At 38.8% G+C, this 19,131-nt stretch overlaps 1 protein-coding gene across 1 annotated transcript; it reads left to right on the forward strand.

Annotated features, from left to right (window-relative positions):
- Positions 1–217: 217 nt before the first annotated feature.
- LOC140138208 (C-type mannose receptor 2-like) lies at positions 218–8,734 on the forward strand. The gene is made up of 5 exons (XM_072160124.1): positions 218–322; positions 3,479–3,619; positions 4,398–4,716; positions 5,115–5,621; positions 8,400–8,734. Exons 1-5 carry the CDS (start codon positions 218–220, stop codon positions 8,732–8,734), a joined length of 1,407 nt encoding a protein of 468 aa, XP_072016225.1.
- Positions 8,735–19,131: the final 10,397 nt, after the last annotated feature.

The following is a 19,131-nucleotide window of genomic DNA, read 5'->3' on the forward strand; positions in this document are numbered from 1 at the left end:
TGAAATCGCGTGACGCTTCGGGATGATGTGTCCTAGGTCTAGACACTAGGCAGCCATTAGCGGCCATTACTATAGTATCACACGAAGAAGAAATGTGTGGATGGATGTCCCCGCACAGGTAACAGACTTTATGTTCTCAATGTTGCACTACGGCATTCCAAGCACTTTGGTCAGTGCCATATTAAAGGTACTTCACAGTAACTCCAGCAGCGCAGTCATGGTTGACGGAGGCATCTCTGTACCATTCGATGTAACAACAGGAGTTCTGCAAGGCGATGTATTGGCTCCCTTTCTCTTTATCATCCTTGTTGACTGCCTTTTGGTAAAGGCGTCTCCCGGGGGGATCACTCACAAAATGGTCTGTACGCATGCGTGACCAAAAAAACAAGTAAAAGGGGGTGTTTTTTTAGGCAAGGCAAGTTACGCGCGTGACGCGTTTAGGGTCTAAAAAACAGTGATTTTCAAGAATAAGGGTAGTTTTCTAAAACTGGACTACTTGTTTATGGTACCTTTCCCAAAAGGGTACATTTGTTGCATTTTCACCAGCCAAAAACTCATTTAGGGGTAAATTCTACACTAAATTACCTTATTAAGGGGCTAAATTTGCTGGTAGGGTAAAACTCGTTTAGGGGGTGTTTGAAAAAAATTTGGTCACGCATGCGTACACTGCCATATTTGAGTGGCCCCCCCGGGAGGCGTCTGGACTAGACTCCGGAGTGACTGACCTGTCCTCGTCGATGAAGAAGATATCCGGCCAAATTGCTAAACGACCCGGACTTTGCTGAAGATATAGCTCTCCTTGAGTCTTCAACCCTTCGAGCCCAGTCTCAGCTCCCCAGAACCTCTAATGCCGCAGCAGATCTTGGGCTTATACGAGGGTTGGTCAATAATATCCCGCAACCATTATTTATCTCCGCTCATGCATGACTTAGATGACTGTTACTTACGATCAATAAAGTTTGTACCTTTGTCTTTCAAAACGCACAACAATTAGTATCAGAGTACCTTTAATTACGTAATCTCATTTACATAAAGTCATTGCTATATGTACACTGACAATTGTCAACATTGGCGAGAAATTTGAATTGGCTTTGACGAACGTGTAATAAAAAGAAGCAGAAGTAAGGACCAAAGCAGTTTACAAGCCTTATTTTTGGTATTAGGTAATCTGAGTATATTCAATTGATAATTGTGAAAGAAGAAATGTATCCGTCAACAGATGAGGAAAGGGACCGTCTTTGAACTTCACCAAAAATAGGCCTATAACAACAAGCAAAAATGGTGTGAAAATCGCGAAAAAGAGCCCACACGGCAGAAGAAAGAATCCAAATTATCTCCAAAATAAAACAAAACCAAATATGGTTATTGGTATGGTTTTAGAGATCATAGTCAGGACAATAGAATTTGTTGCAACAAAAATAGAAATATGCGCATGCGTTGATGGTATGCATTATTGAAAGTACCAAAAATGTATGAAAAAAAGTAAAAATTCATCAAAAACGCGCTAAAAATATGACTAATACAAGGTTTGCGGAACAGTAGCTGTGTGAGTGAATTGCTATACCAAGTCTTATGCTAAAATAAGACACACCTTTCGAAATTCAAATTTCTTATTCAATCCAGAGCCTCTCTATGGTGTGCTACTTTAATTACAAAAACAAGACCTTTTGATATTAAGGGTTCATTAAGAAAGAAATGTTTATGCTTTCACCACTGGGACCTCCCTTTTTTATAATCAGTAGATACCCAATCAAACCAGGTACCATTGGTTAAATTTTGTCATCGATTAATCTTTCTATCTCTTATTATGTAAAGAACAATGGGTGATAAAGCCTACTCAAAATTGGAGATATTCAACACGATTTCTTTTCTTTAATAAAAATGGTATATGTCTAAAAAGAGTCCAGCATCATGCCTATGTTATCGGTTTATAAAGCTGCAAAAACCGTGCCATATTCTATACTTTTATTCTCGAGATATTTGGAATTATGTAACAATACCTCAATTTGGCGCGAGATTTTCTTGACTACTTTTCACTGTAAATCAGGCAGTGCCCATACGCTATTGTGTTTATGCTAATGTCATTATCGTAATCAAGCATTCAGCATCGCTAATACATATTCGTTTTGAAAGACAAAAGTACAAACTTGAATTTAGCGAAAGTAACAGCCATCCAAGTCACGCATGAGCGGAGATACACCATAGTTGCGGGAACTTATTGACCAGCCCTCGTAATCAGCGCACCCAAAACAGAGTATATGATCGACCATCAACTGTCAACCTCAGCCTCCTCTCCAAGTATACGGAAACTCCATTAAGCATGTAACCGACTTCAGATACCCAGGCTCCATGATGTGGTCCAGTGCTAGTGACCTGAAGAGACGGGCCTTCTGGAAATTAGAGCAACTGTGGAAAAGTCACACCATCCCAATGTCCACCAAGATTTAACTGTTTCACACAACCTGCGTCCACAGCTGTGCTGCGTCACAGTTTTACTACAGCCTGTCTAAAAAAAAATGTGCAAGTGAAAAGCGCCCTCTTTGGCAATTAGAAAATACTCTTGTGACAGGATGCTTACATCAACGTCAAGGGAACAGTCTTAGCTCTCAAATACCGTTTGTTCTGTTCAATTTGCTCTTTTTAATCTCGAGATATGTTTAGTTAACAACGAAAGGGTAAAGTCACAATTGTGCCACTTTTACTATGGCTGTACATGTAAATCAATGATAGCTGATGTTGATGCGTCTAATGCACTCCCCCTTCGGAGCTCGTGCATTAGATGCATCAACAGCAGCGTGCGCGCATTATTTTGTCTAATTTCATTAATTTGTCAAATTTCATGAACTTGTCAAAGTTCATTAACCTATAAGTGTGCAATATTTGTTTGTCTTTTAACATGTCTTGAATGACAAAGAGAACAGTATTTACCATGGTAAAATCATTGACATGCACATGTATTTAATTTTACAGCACAATGTGAAATATATATTTATCGTTTAATTTGTCGTGTGGAAAAAGAGAATCATTATACCTTTATCATGATAAAACATTAAAAACAATTTTGTATTGTTGTGTAATTGATGCGTTCTTTTGATGTTACGAAGGAACTCTTGATAAACATGTAAACTTGATGCTATCATTGATTTTCATGTGCAGCCCTCTTTCCTAGTAAAAGTGGCACAATTGTGATTTTACCCTTTCTTTGTTAAGTAAGCATATCTCGAGATTAAAACAAGCAAATTGTACAGACTAAACTGCATTTGAGAGCTAAGATTATGCCCTTGACGTTGATGTAAGTATTATGTCACAACGGTATTTTCTAATTGCCACAGAGGGCGCTTTTCACTTGCACAATTTTTTTTGAGACAGGCTGTATACGGCTGTGAGTCGTGAGTTATCTCTAAGGATATGGAAAATAAAATCAACTCATTTGGCACATATTATTGCTACCATAAACATTATTGTGCTGAACATCAAGAGAGTAGACAGAATACCAAATACTGACATCTACAATCTGACAGAGACAGCGCCACTTGTTGAGAAAGCCAGGACTCGTCAACTGAAATTTGTAAGGCATATACTCCGCCTGCCTGACGATGAGCCAATAAGAGTATGCATAGTATGTTCCAACTCATAGCAAGAGGAAGCCTGAACGGCAACGAACCTTGTTCTGGAAATACATCCAGTGTCTTTTGGGGGATACGGACAGCATGCTGAGTCAAGGTCAACTATCAGCAATGGCTCAAGACCGATGTAGCTGGCTTGTAGTCGCCTGCTCCGCAGCCGAAGGATGATGATGAGCGACCATTTTGCTTTCTACATGATGTTATTCACGTGTCGTAAAACTTTTACAAAAATATTTAAGTTAACAGGTTTACAACTTTAAATTACATTTTGAGCAGAGACTATGTGGGGGAATTGCCGAAAAAAACCGGAGATCTACGGTTGTATTATAAAAACTCCAAATTTTACTATAATTAAAGGATTTCAGGCTTAGTCTTTCACATGGTCTTTTAGTACACCATTGAAAACTCCATGTAATATAACCTTAAACGTATACCGTAAAACCTCGTCTATACGCATTTATAGGGTTTTTGATGAACGCTTAATTAATACGATACGAAACAAGCGTAAATATATCAATACAACAGATTGGTCTTACAATAATACTTGTTTGTACATACTTGGATCTGTAATATATTTGCTCAACTCCATAATGGCACCTGGAATAATTTAGCTTTCACCGGGAGCTTTCATCAGAAACACTCTATATGCTTGTAGACGAGGTTTTACGGTATTATTTTATCTATATTATTCTTTTGGTTTACACCCATATAATATTAGCTATTTAGTTTGCATGGTAAATTAAGTTATTTTCTTTCTTTTTTGATTTGCAGCAGAATAGTCCTACTTATTCTTACAATATGGCCGCGATGAGGCTCAGTCTCCTTGTCCTACATGTTGTCGTCGGCTTCGTAGACTCTAGCACAGCACAGCCACAGATCCCATATGACTACTGTCCAGTTGGATGGACTCTTGGGGATACTGGCAACTGGACTGGCAACTGTTACAAGTATATCAAAGAACGAGTCAATGGAGATGAAGCTGAGCAGAAATGTATCGAAGAAGGCGGTCATTTGGTGTCGTTAAATTCCCAAAGTGAAGAAGACTGGGTGTTCGCACATTGGCAATCTGAGGGACTTGGACCCTCTGGACGTAAGTTAGATTGGTATAAAAAGCGAGGTCCCAGGATAAAAAAAATCAGATTAATTAAATCAGAATCGCAGGCATTCAAAAACAAACCGGTATACTAGCGTATGTATGTATATAATCCCACCGATAATACCGGGTCCAAATATGCAACCGTGGTTTTTTGTCTTTGCTCCCTTTCACCAAAACCGGAAAGAAATGTTTTTATCCCCCCTTCCCCAAGCTGGCTACGCCCCTGTGTAGCATCAACACCAACAGTACAAACAAATAAAGATTAACTTTGTTGCATCGGGTAAATAATACCGGGTAAATATACCGAGTGCTCAGTGTAAACACGCAGAATATTAAACATGCAGTGCATTTAAAACACATCATAACTCTAAAATTTACAATTATTCTTCCAGCAACCCACGTTAGCCCATCCAATGCACTTTGGATAGGAGCAATAAAGGTATCCGGAACTTGGATATGGACTGATGGGACCCTACCTAATCCACCGCAGACCGATTGGGGATACTGTGTGTCATCGTATGGATACCGATATTATCAACCTGACAATGACGGTAACTGCGCTCACTTGTGGACTGCGAATTGCACACCCAGACCATCGTGGAATGACCTCTATTGTAACACCTACCAGACTACATACTACATGTGTGAGACACCATCAGTATGTTGCTTACCATGGCACAGCACAGCACAGCCACAGATTCCATATGACTACTGTCCCGTTGGGTGGACTCTTGGGGATACTGGTAACTGTTACAAGTATATCAAAGAACGAGTCAATGGAGACGAAGCTGAGCAGAAATGTATCGAAGAAGGCGGTCACTTGGTGTCGTTGAACTCCCAAGGTGAAGAAGATTGGGTGTTCAAACATTGGCAATCTCAGGGACTTGGACCCTCTGGACGTAAGTTAGATTGGTATAAAAAGCGAGGTCCCAGGATAAAAAAAAAAATCAGATTAGTCAATCGTTCTAGGCTTATTATTTGAAGCAAATTTTTGGTTAAGTCAAAAACTTAAATGATTCAGACAAAAGCATCATGCAGTTATTGTTAACTACATGTTACATAACACACAACACAGGGGCACTCGCAATAGGCAATTGAACCCTACTGGTAGCGCTGTGTTGTAGCTATAGGGGGTGAACTAGTTAGCATCATATATCAAAAAGTATAAAAGCTATGATTTTAGTACTTGCTCTATGTTTCAATTACTTATTCTTTTCCAAATATCTGAATCTTCAACCCGGTACAAGCTTTAATAACGGGGAACATACATTTTTATTAAAAAGAAATCCCACCATCTATCCAAACTCGCCGTATTATTCCAATGCACATTTTGCTTCACCGGGCAGCCATTTGTTGGTCGTATTTGGAAGATTGTTGTCTAAAACCGTCATAGGTACAAATTTAGTACTTTCTGTCAATCAATTATGGCTTATTCTCTCTACATGTCAATCTTTAAATAATTGGCATAGTCCTTATAATAACGGTGGTCCGCCTTGATGAGTAAATGACAGCAAACAGCTGCATACCCCAAAACTCGGTCAGTGGAGCCCGGGCAGTGGAGCTCCGCTCGTACATGTCAATAGCGTCAATATCGATTGGATTAGTCGTCCGTAGCGGACAACTCGGTCGCTCATTGGATCAATATTATCAGGTGGTAATAAATTTGCATTGGACAATAGATTACTATATAATGGTTTAGTACTGCATATATCGGTTTAATCTTCAATAAGCGGGTTTATGGCTGGAAAGGCCACGGTGAATATGCCGTGGACGACACTGCACTATGGGAACAGTTTACCCTACCTGTCATTCAAACGTTACCGAGATAGAAGACAAATAACTTGGCAATAAATGTAACTGGTTGACGAACAACTTTCTTCAGTATTTTTCGAGAATCGCAGGCATTCAAAAACAAACCGGTATACCAGCGTATGTACGAGGGGTATCAAAAAGTTTTAGAAATCGCCCAGAAGTGAAAGAGCTATATCAATGAAATTTTGTCAGTACAATCACTGGTCCTTATGTACCATGATGCAGTCATGTCTACAGTAGAATTCATCTCGACCTTTGCAGGACTTAAACCCCATTAAAAGCTATTAAACCAAGATAACACTCATTGAAGCAGCTCAACTGAATAAATCAGATCTTCTCTGGTTGTGCACAAGTGTCTGTTTTCAATGTGCGACATCGCAATAAAGCTGGTATTATAGCTTCAGTTGGTTAACCGATTATAAAGGAAACGAAAGGAAACAATGGTATGTGTAGCTTTGTTCACGAAATGAGACAAAGACCTGCTTTTTGTTAACCAGCATTCTTCAAAATGAGCAACATAATGATTGTTGACTTAACACGGTTTGGAAATAATTTCTTCATATTTTTGGTGTTATCTGTCGTTTACATATCCTTCCTAAAACACAAAAGTGCGACCCTCTCCAAACATAAATTAGCTAAAAATTTAGGACATGTTACAAAACTATATTTTCTAGAACCTATTAGAATAGTTAAAATGTAGCTTGTACCGTTTTTTTGTGGCATCCTTCAGAAGTGAGCGGTCCGATACCAATATTTTCGGTCAAATCTCCATTCAATTAACACGGGGAGTTGGCTAGCTATGCCTTGCCCTCACTCATATTTTACAAAAGTGCGACTATTTCTGAACATCTAACCTAGCTGTAATTTTAGGTCATGTTAGAGAAATATATTATATTTTGCTAGAAGTTTGGAGAATAGCTAAAATATTGGCTGGTTATTTTTCACACAGTGATGTTAACTAGGCAAGTGCCCATTCTTCCAACGTACATAATTTTTAGAGGTCACGCGTCAATGGTGAGAGCACTGTGTATTGTGTATAGGAAAACGGACAGTAACTGCAGTATGCACTATGGTGCAAAAATGGTCTCATAAGTATGTTTACTTTTTTTACAGCAGCTAGATGTCACTACCTGCCTATGTAACCGCATAACCAGCAAAATGGAGAAAATTGAGGCATGCATCATGATTAAGTTCCATTTTAAGGGTTACAGTGCCCAGAAAATCTGTGATGGAATAAAAATTCCTTTTCCAAAAAGCGACAGTGACATATCACAATCACCACTGAAGATAACTTTCATTTCATCATCAATTTTCTAGGCACTGCAACCCTTCAAAAGTAGGATTTTAATAATGCTGCTTGCCCCAATTTTCTCAATCTTGCAGTTTATGCGCAGTAACTGGGGCGGCGGGTTATTGGCATCTAGTGCCACCTGTAAAAAAAGTAAACAAACCTATGAGACCATTTTTGGACCATAATGTACATAAGGACCAGTGATTGCACTGACAAAATTTCATTGATATAGCTCTTTCACTTCTGGGAGATTTCTAAAACTTTTTGATACCCCCTCATATGTATATAATCCCACCGATAATACCGGGTCCAAATATGCAACCGTGGTTTTTTGTCTTTGCTCCCTTTCACCCAAACCGGAAAGAAATGTTTTTATCCCCCCCCCCCTCCCTTCCCCAAGCTGGCTACGCCCCTGTGTAGCATCAACACCAACAGTACAAACAAATAAAGATTAACTTTGTTGCATCGGGTAAATAATACCAAGTAAATATACAGAGTGCTCAGTGTAAACACGCAGAATATTAAACATGCAGTGCATTTAAAACACATCATAACTCTAAAATTATTCTTCCAGCAAGCAACTCTTACGTTAGCCCATCCAATGCACTTTGGATAGGAGCAATAAAGGTATCCGGAACTTGGATATGGACTGATGGGACCCTACCTAATCCACCGCAGACCGATTGGGGATACTGTGTGTTATCGTATGGATACCGATATTATCAACCTGACAATACCGGTAACTGCGCTCACTTGTGGACTGCGAATTGCACACCCAGACCATCGTGGAATGACCTCTATTGTAACAACTACCAGACTACATACTACATGTGTGAGAGACCGTCAGTAGAATGTTGCTTACCATGGCGACCAAGTGAATGTAAGAGACTAACAGTACTACCAGTATGAGCATGTACCTGGGCAGCACCCCCGTTGACCCTTGGGTCCGATGAGTTCCCAGATCGGGCATTTGCAAGGCGCAAAAATTGAGATATCGTCAACATAATTTATAGCGAATGTTGAGAGTGGCCAGGCCCGTGGCCAGGTCCCACACAGGTCGCAAGTGTGTCTCCACACGGAGCAAACAAACAAACAATCCATCCATTGCGCGCCATACACTGTACTAGTGCTCCAAGAGTGCTGATGAAATCTCAATTTTGCTTAATATTTTTGTCAAACTCAATCCACTTCGGCCCAAAAAACGGCTGTTTGCGTAGCGATGGCGTAGTTCGCATTACGCACGCGGCGCCGACTCTCTGACAGACGCGCGGACGTACAAACTCTCTATAATAGAGGCCGTCAGCCTTTCGCCATCTTGTGGGTACAAATGATTTGTGTGTTCATGCGTCGGACACTACGCCCAGGGCGCAGCTTGCCACGTAGCTGTTATCGCGCATTAACGCGGTGATTTTGCTGTTCACGCATGGAGATCGAACGACCATCACACACCGTGCACCCACAAGATGGCGGCATATGACGTCACGCTGACGGCCTCTATAGTACTAGCGGCGCTAGCTGAGTAAGGGGGGCGATCACTAAACGGGAGAAATCACTGAATAGGTGGCATACTGACTATGTTGATTGACACCATGCGTGTAGAATAAGGAGCTTAATAGCTCTTAATAATTATTACATGCTCAAACCGTGACGACTGCAGACTTACGCGCACCCCCACACGCTCGCGCCAACCTCTCCCACAGACTGTGTCTGACACAGAGGACGCACAAAGGACATAGAGAGAAAGAGACTGAGAGTGAGAGAGAGTTGTTTTTAGAATGTATTTATCTATTTCTTCTTTACTCTTAGTTCTTCGTCTTCTTCTCCTCCATGTTCTTCTGGTTCTTTGACACCTTCCACTTTTCCCTCTTCATCTTTTGTCTACCTACCCTCTATTTCGCCTCCCTCTGCAATCTGCATGCTTTGTCTTCTCTAGCTCCGAGTTCCTTTCATCTGTCTCTTCCCGTGCCTCATCCTCACGGTCCTGGTCTTGGTCTGCCACTGGTCTGCCACATGGTTGGGATCGGGTCATCAAGCAACTTTCTCATCGATTGACCTTGGATGACCCTCAATTTAATCATCCACCCAGCTGAAGGCCAAATGTTTTGGCCGCATTGCCGGTATTAACATCTAACCAAAGTGAGTTTTTTTGGTTGACAAGATTTGTTAAAGGAGTCTCCGGCAATCATAATATTATGCCTTATATGATAGAAAATAGTTATCAAGCACGAATCACGTGGCTTTATTTGAGCCAAACACATATTGACCATAAAAACGAATTTATACAGCTGTCTCTCAACACGCGATATTCAAAATTCCCGGGCGCCGAAATTGTTCGGTGCAATGGCGTCCTAGTAATACAATGAAGGCTGATGACAATTGAGCACAAATAACCATGACGTCATTGCACTAGACAATTTCGGCGTGGGAATTTTGAATATCACGTGTTGAGAGCCGGTCATTTTATGGTCAATATAAGTTTGTTTTTGACAAAATCAAGTGATTCGTGCTTGATAATTGTTTTCAAACAGATGAGGCATAATGTTATGATTGCCGAAGTCATCCTTTAAAACACAATTTCAAGTGTCATAATTAATTTGTCATAGGAAAACTGTAGCTAACTTTAGTGCACTCAATCAGTATTTTTGTGTGCGCCGGGCCGTACAATTCAGTGTGTATGTAGAGAACCAATGAATAAGAGTAATAAGTTTATAAAAAAAATATGTGACGTGTCATGTCAAAAGGAGATTGGGCATGATCGTAAATGGAGAAATAGCCAAAAATCAGCACGCGGGTGATTTTTTCACAATTTGGGTTTGTTGCGAATTTGTGATGTTAAATTATTGTCTGAGAGTAATAGATCGGAATATAACTGACATCTTATGGTAGGTAATTCCTACTCATAACATTGTCAATAATATATCTCAATTTCCAATTTTATAATACCATAACTTACGAAACGTTTGTGAAGGTTGTCATTCATCCAGGTATAATCAAATATAAAATTAGATTCTTTAAACTGGACAACTGGACTCATGGTTTGAGAGGCAACGGTTTCACAGCTTATCCTAGGTGCATCTTCAGGCCGTCTGTTGGTCTGTCGGCAATTGATCACTGACCAGTGGCGAGATATTTATTATATTTCAGGTATATTTTATTGAATGTCATAGCAGTATTAAAACACTGAATTGCGACACAATTTACAATTTATAAACATCAAAATTTACACATTAATTAATACAACATAAAAATAATATATATCTATGTACAATTTCAAAGTAATATATTACTACATCAAAAAACATATTTAAAAGAAAAAGGGATTATAAAAACACATTTTAAATCAAATTCATAAAAGACAAAGAGGTAAGTGTAGTGCACTGGTAGGGAGCTCAATTATTGCACAAAAAAACTTTTATATTGATTGAATTTTATAATGATACATGAATATTGCACACTGTTTTGGTTTCCACTGAGCATATACAAGCTAAACTGCACTTTAATAAAAGTTAAAAAGACACGGATGAAAATAATGCAAACAGCTAGCACAACAAAAATGAGTGATTTAGGAAGTATAGGAGGGTAGTTCATTTAAAAGACTGGTAAGATAGGGCAGTGGGCTGTTCTTGAATCGGTCAGTTTTGAATCGGTATGGTTTGAATTTTGCTTGTTTCCGGAGTTGCATACTTGATCTGAACTTAGAGCAGGGGAACCACCTTGAGAATCTTTCAGAGCTGCTAGCTTTGATAGCAAATTCCTTGCAGATATGAATTCTGCGGTCCACAAGAGATTGAAGGTTGAGGACTTCCAATGCATCAGAGTAGGTTGTATAATCTGATGAAAGGATGCAACGGCATACACGCTTCTGAATCTTCTCAAGGTGGTTCACCTGCTGCTGAGTGAGGCCAACACTCCAGAGTGGTGCAGCATACTCTAGACATGGGCGGACATAACCTTTGTAAACGGTAAGGAGATCTTCTTTGTCAAGCCCGGCTCCTTTCAGTTTTCTGAGCATGAACAGCTTTCTGTTGGCCCATTCCATGTCAACTCCAGGGATGTGCACCGCAGCACCTCTTCAATTTTTTTCTTTTTCTGTGTGGTGGTAGATATTGATGAGAAAGTAAAATCCCGAAAATTTGAGCTTCATACTCCATTTCGTTTTCCCGTGGCATCAATTTGTAATTTAGAGGGGTTAGCGTAAAAAATGTGTCGCAACGCGAAAGACGATGTTTGGAGGTCCATGAATGTATAAAGGGAACCATTTACAACTTTGAAAAGTATGTATCCTGGGGTACTTATTTGTGTAGCATTCAAATCTGGCATCAGAAAACTTGTAACTCCTCTACTTTAAAAGATATAGGGCCCTCAAAATGCAACTTCGTCCATCCGGGACCAACTTTGGGGGGTCAAAACTCCAAAAGTAAAAATAATTTTATTGTCCATTTTTTGGCTAGTCAGAGCCCTTTGGTAGGACATTACTCTTAACCAATATTGAGCCTATTAGAATATTTTTAGCTGAGATATTACCCATGCAAAACCCCAATTGTACATTTTTTGTACATTTTGACCCCCCTGAAAACCAATGTCAGGCATTTTGATCCACCATCAACTTCAGGTATGTTGAAAATATGTCCTTGGACAACATTTCTGAGAGATATTGGCTTTGGGACTCGATGGCTTCAACACATCAGTAATGTTTGCATTCTCCATAGAGTTGTACATAAGTCATTATACATGCGAAATCAAAAAACATAGACAATATTGCTCTGTTTGTCTTTGGGTGGCTTGTCTTTTGGGTGAACCAGCTTTTGTCTCAAAGTGAGGCGGCCAGCGTCACGATTTGGCGGGCCCTACAATTCCCGTTATTAAGAACATTCCAAAGAAGTTTGGCTCTAAATCTACGACCTCTGGCAACACCATCTCCCTGGGCACCATCTCGCCACTGGTCAGTGACAAATTGCCTACAGACCAACAGACGGCCTGAAGATACACCTAGGATAAGATGTGAAACCGTTGCCTCTCAAACCATGAGTCCAGTTGAATAGTTTAAAGAATATAATTTTATACATAACTTACGAACTCAATATCTTTGATTAGGAATGTCCGATTTCATTGGGAAAAACGGCGTTGTGCAGCAAAATATCTCTATATTTAAGATATGCAAAAACCTCAAAATTGGTAACCTGACATGACACGTCACATATCTTCTGTTCTTATCAGTTTTGAGGGCAATATTACGCAATAAAATGGCCTAAATTTTTTTAATGTAATAGATTGAAATTCAAATCCATTATGTTGAATTTTTAATCTTAATTTGTATCGAAAAGATTAACTTTTTAATCATAGGAATTTAAATAAAGTATATAGACACCGCATTCAAATTGGTTCGATCTTTGGATCGACCGTCGATTCTGCTTCGATGCTTGTTATTAATAAACCGTATCGACTAATAGTCAGTGTTAATGGGAGAATGTTATAGGTCAATATATTACACACAAAGATTAAATGTATTCACAATTCTTAAACACTCGAGAAAGGTCCTGCAATATTATTGGTTCTTAGCCGTGTGATATGAAACGATATAACACGTGCGACGTTATTATTACTTACAATAATGATGTCGCCAGTGTTATATGCATGAGACGATAGATGCACGCCAGCGGCTAAAAACAGTACCTTTATTCTCTAATTAACAAGTCAGTTAATTGATACTTCATAAATTATATAAGGATCGACCAAGCATCGGTGGTATCATCGAATGAATTTGGCATTGCCTTATGTGTCTGTAAACAATGATAATTGATGATGAGAATGTCAGATTGGTATTTGATAATGCCGATAGTTACTCCTATCCTAATAAGGTAGTATGAACGGCTACGGTGTCATGCTCAGATTTGCTTGAAATTGATTACAGAATGTGGAGATGGGTGAGAAAAACTCACCTGCCAATTTTTAATTTTTTCCAAAAGAGCGTTTTTGACTTATGTAATTTTTTGTAATTGGAAAACCCCATAGACTTTACACACGGCATGTTTTTGGCGTGTTGCCAAGTTCTTCAAATCAGCTTAATTTTTGAAAACAAGTAATTTGTTTAAATGTGATTTTCTCTCCTTTATACCCACTGCATAAATCTGGTTTTTAATTTATTTTATTGCAAAGATGCTACTTAATAAAGGACAGCAATTTTTTCCAAGATATTGGCCTTCACAAAGCAGATATAAAATGGTAATGTTAGTACTTTTGTCAAGTTTCTTGACTTTTTCTAGAAACACTAAATTACCTAAATTCTAGAATTTTTTTGGAGCTAACTATAGGTCCAATTTCAACAAACAAGGTGTCATATGAAAGGTAATCAAATTTAGAAATTCTCTCGCCAGCTTTTTTTAATTAAGTGTTTCTATTTTAAGTTATAGGTGTTTCTAAATATCCCTAAAATCAAAAATTTAAAAATTAATTTTCTAAAAAATTAAACACTTTATCCCAAAAAGCTGGCGAGAGAATTTAGATATTAAGCTTATACACCATCCCTGAAAGTTTGGAAACCATATAGCATACTCCATGTTGGCAAAAAAAAATTATAATGTGGAAAAATTTAGGTAATTTTCAAAAAATAAAGAAATACATAAGAAATGGTAAAATTTTTAAGAAACTCTAAAAATAGGTGGAGTGAAGACTTATCTTTAGTTTGTTTCAAGTTTTAAATTAATACACAATTCCAATTTGCTGTTGTGGCTATTTTGCTGCAAGCTTGATTAGCCGTTCATACTGTGGTCGGTGACCGGTGCTACCATTGTACATTAGAGAGGGACGACTGGCCAGCCCAATGCAAGAAGATGGAAAACTTTACTCTTGATTGTGACAGATGGCCAGAAGCCATAAACGACAAGAGATGTGATTCAAAAGGAGAGACACGTGTGGACATCGATAACGTCTTTTAATAGCAGTTTCGGTAAGAACGGTAGATTGTTTGCGATTTTCTTCAAAACAGACACGTTATATTTGTACGTCGCTAGAGGGGGTGGGATGTGACTCCCCCTTTCTTAATTTTGTCGGCAAAAAGTGACTATTGTCGGCAAAACCATAGGATTGTCGGCAAATTACAATAGTCCTTTAATAATTAAATGTGCCGTTGTTAGTGGTGTTGTTGTTAATGTAAACATGTTTGATGTACTCTTGAAACAAATTCATCAGGATCGTTCATAGTTCATTAAAGTAGGAAAGGTTCTTATTCAGATCCAAATAATCTGGTACTCACTCAGAAATATTTCAATTCCTATCAGGAATCTTGATCACTCTGTTGTGGTGTTTCTAGATGTTTGATGAAACGGCAACACTGTTTGGTCTTGATGATGTTTCCAAACTTCCTGGTTGCCGTTTGTTGATGAGTTGATCGTAGATCTTGTCTAGTTTGTAAGCCCCCTCGTCTTTATTCATGGTGTTGCGCCCCCTGCTTCTGATCCAAATTGCTTCTTTCAGCCAACGGGTTGTTTTGTCAGCTTCTTGGTCAATGATCTGTGCCTCCTCCCACCCAATTACGTGATTTTGTGCTGCTACATGCTCAGCGATGGCTGATTTGTGAATTTCCGTTGTTGAAGCTTTTCTTTGGGCCCTGGTAAAACTTTTTGCACTAATTTGTTTTCAGTTTCTGATTTGTGTTCTGTAAGTCGTGTGCCGAACAAGCGACCCGTTTCTCCTATGTATGTTTTAGGACAGTTCTGGCATGGAATCTCATATATTGAAACTGAAAAAATTAGTGCAAAAATTTCCCGTGTTGTTCCTTTTCAGCTTCCTGAATACGCGGCGCTTCTTGGTTGCTGCTCGTTTGCAGTGGTCATCAGACCATACCTTGTCACCAGTCCTCTTGAAAACAAGCTTTGCTGATATGAAAATCTCCATTGCATCAATGGTAATAGTGGTGATGTCGCTGCAGGCTTCTTCTGTGTCATCAGATTGGAGTGCAAGAGACCACCAGTATGCAGATGCGAGAAAACCTCTCTCATTCCCCAGTAGTCGGCCTTGTCGTACTGCCACACCTTGAACTTGTATGGTTTATCTCTTAACATTCATTTGCCCATAACATTCATGCATTCACCGTTATCTTGAAATATTCTAGTGGTTTTTTTTCATACTTTAGAAAAGTGAGGAATTTGATATTTTAAAAAACAGGTCCGATTTTTGCTGGTCCCTTAATCAGAAATAGATAGCTACTTCATCAACACCTTTATCAGAAGTAGATAGCTAATTCATCAACAACACCTTTATCAGCATTAGATAGCTACTTCATCAACACCTTTATCAGCAGTAGATAGTTACTTCATCAACACTTTCATCTGCATTAGATAGTTACTTCATCAACCTTTCTTGGCAGTAGATAGACTTCTCCGTAGTCCACTTGCCATTGTGCATATTCAGAATTACCTTTGCATTTAAAACTCCGATTGTGTGCACAATTGATAGATTTTCCTGATCTATTCAGTCACCGTACGCCCTCTGTTAGCTTGATACCCAAGTGGACTACTGACATTCGATTGCGGTCAAAATGCTTAACACAGGCCCCTATGGCAAGAATGTCGGATTTTTGGCCTACTAAGAATAGCATGATGTAATGCATTTTCATATAAATTAACCAATTGTGATGCAGCATTTGTGTAGGCGGGGCCTTACCATTTTCCCGATAGTAATCAATTTCATTTGCATAATTGTGACCTCATTTTATGCTGTTGCCGTGGTGTTTGGCTCTCTTGCGGTAAAACTTCAAAGTTTGTTTATATGTGATGAACCAGTGGAAGAAATACGTTCATGCACGTGGGGTGTGTGTACACATATGTACGTGTGTGGATAAATCCTGATCGGGCAAATAAAGTGTGTCTCTACCGGCTATAATAAAATATACCTAAATTAATTTATAAACATAATTATTTAGCTCCGCTGTTTAGAGACGGACCATGACATGGCCAATATCACCCGAGACTTCTTCAGGGAATTTTGCTGATGAGGCCGGGTGCGATACAAAAAAAAAACTGCGATTCATCATGCATTCTCACTAGGATGTGAAAATTGTAAACTGGCTCAGGAAGAAGTCCTTCATCATTCCATGGCTGGTAAAGACGTTTTCACCATTCTACCCAGATTTTTAGCAGGGGGCTGACAAGATGGAATTTGTTGATGACCCATTCTGGGAGGCGGTTCCCCCTTTAGGTCAGAAAATTTTGCCAAAAATACCTAGTTTCCTGGATTTTTCACTTCACCTGAAATTGTTGGGGGGCGGGGTGAAGAGTATTCTAGCCCCCCGGTTCCTAAGCTACCAACTAGATATAATATGGGAAATATATTTTCTACCAAAGCAGCACCGTTTGCTAGGACTTTTTGTCGGGTGGGAAATCCCAGACTAGAAGAAGCACACAATTTGAGTTTACCTTGGGAAGTAAAATATGAACGCATTTACATCGATAGTTCTAGCCAGGGACAATATTGTCTTCAAGGAAAGAAATTATTCGCGACACATGGAGAACGATTGTGCGGATTATTAAATTATTGTGGTAATCATTTTTTTAAAGATAAATATTTCATAATAATGGGAAAATTAGTTCATGCCTCTCTTAATCCGTCTACATTTGTAGCTATTTTAGAATTTCGGATGACTATTTACCTGATAGACATTATTTTGATATGGCCTTTGTAGCCAGTGATAGGGACTATACATCTTCTTTGAGCGTTACGTAGCTAGCTAGGTTTGGCTGCATGAAGGCCCGGACAAAACGGCACACAAAAACGAGGCTCTTTCCGTCTTTCGGCATGCCATTAAATATCAAAAGCACCTGACGGGGCCGGCATTTTCTTCCCAATTAACAAAACATTCGCGTCAATAAAATTGCAACCCCCCTATTTCGGCAACAAAATTTTATGCCCCCCCACCAATACACCTTAGCCCTTAAACAGACTAAAATTGTATTGAAAACAGTCTTTTGAATTAAAAATAAACAAACTATCTCATCAAATATTTTATGACCCCACTATTTTTCTTTCCAAAAATCTATGACCCCCCCCACTAACGAAAAAAAATGCCAGCCCCCTAAAATAACAGAAAAGTCAACATTGTGTTGTGATGTGATCTTGCCGGCCTATTTTAAAAAATAATGTCTTGTCTCATGCCAATATTTTGCACTCAGTTGTGTGTTTGTGCACTACACAAGTGAGGTTCGTGATACCTGTAAACAGGCCAAGATAGATGCTATATGCAAATTAGGGGTATTTTCTCCTGCTGATCGATTTTGGCAAATAAATTGCTGCACTTTCCCACGGGGATGACAAATAGTTGGCGTTGTATAATTTGACTTTTCCATACAGGTATTTCTTATTTATTGGGTTATTATTCGATATTTATCACAGTAAATACTAAATATAATCTTGATCGATTTGTACCACCGTTGATTTTTCTTTAAATAAATTGTATTATCTTTTGCCAAATACAAGAACCCCTGTACAATTATGGACGAGACGGAAACTATTCGCTGTTTCTGATTGGTCAAGGGGTGGAGCCAATTTTAGTCTCATCGTAGCGTCACTGACTTAACCGCAATCGTTTGTCCATAGTCGTATTTTTCGTGAGTAACGTGAGCTTTTTATGAAAATAAAACAGACTGCTAGAAAATCACTGGTAGGCATGAAGGGAGCAATCTTTCAAAAAAATATTTAAAAAACAAAAGTAAGGCAGGACACAAATGATCACTTAGAATGCCTACATCTAGGGCAACTAGATTTGCTTATAGACTATTTATTACATTATATTATCGAGATTGATAACATAGGCCTATTTCTAAATTTCTCAAAATTCGACTATGGCATAGTCTAGGCAGTAGATAACTACTTCATCAACAACACCTTTATCAGCAGTAGATAGCTACTTCATCAACACCTTTATCAGCAGTAGATAGTTACTTCATAAACACTTTCATCTGCATTAGCTAGCTACTTCGTCAACCTTTACTAGCAGTAGATTAGGTAGCTACTTCATCAACCTTTATTGGCAAATTATAGATAGCTACTTCATCAACGCCTTTATCAGAAGTAGATACTAATTCATCAACACCTTTATCAGCATTAGATAGCTACTTCATCAACGCCTTTATCAGAAGTAGATAGCTACTTCATCAACATCTTTATCAGCATAAAATAGCTACTTCATCAACGCCATTATCAGAAGTAGATAGCTACTTCATCAACACCTTTATCAGCACTAGATAGCTACTTCATCAACGCCTTTATCAGACGTAGATAGCTACTTCATCAACACCTTTATCAGTATTAGA

Source organism: Amphiura filiformis, chromosome 17 (assembly GCF_039555335.1).
Source record: "Amphiura filiformis chromosome 17, Afil_fr2py, whole genome shotgun sequence".
Lineage (NCBI taxonomy): Eukaryota > Metazoa > Echinodermata > Ophiuroidea > Amphilepidida > Amphiuridae > Amphiura > Amphiura filiformis.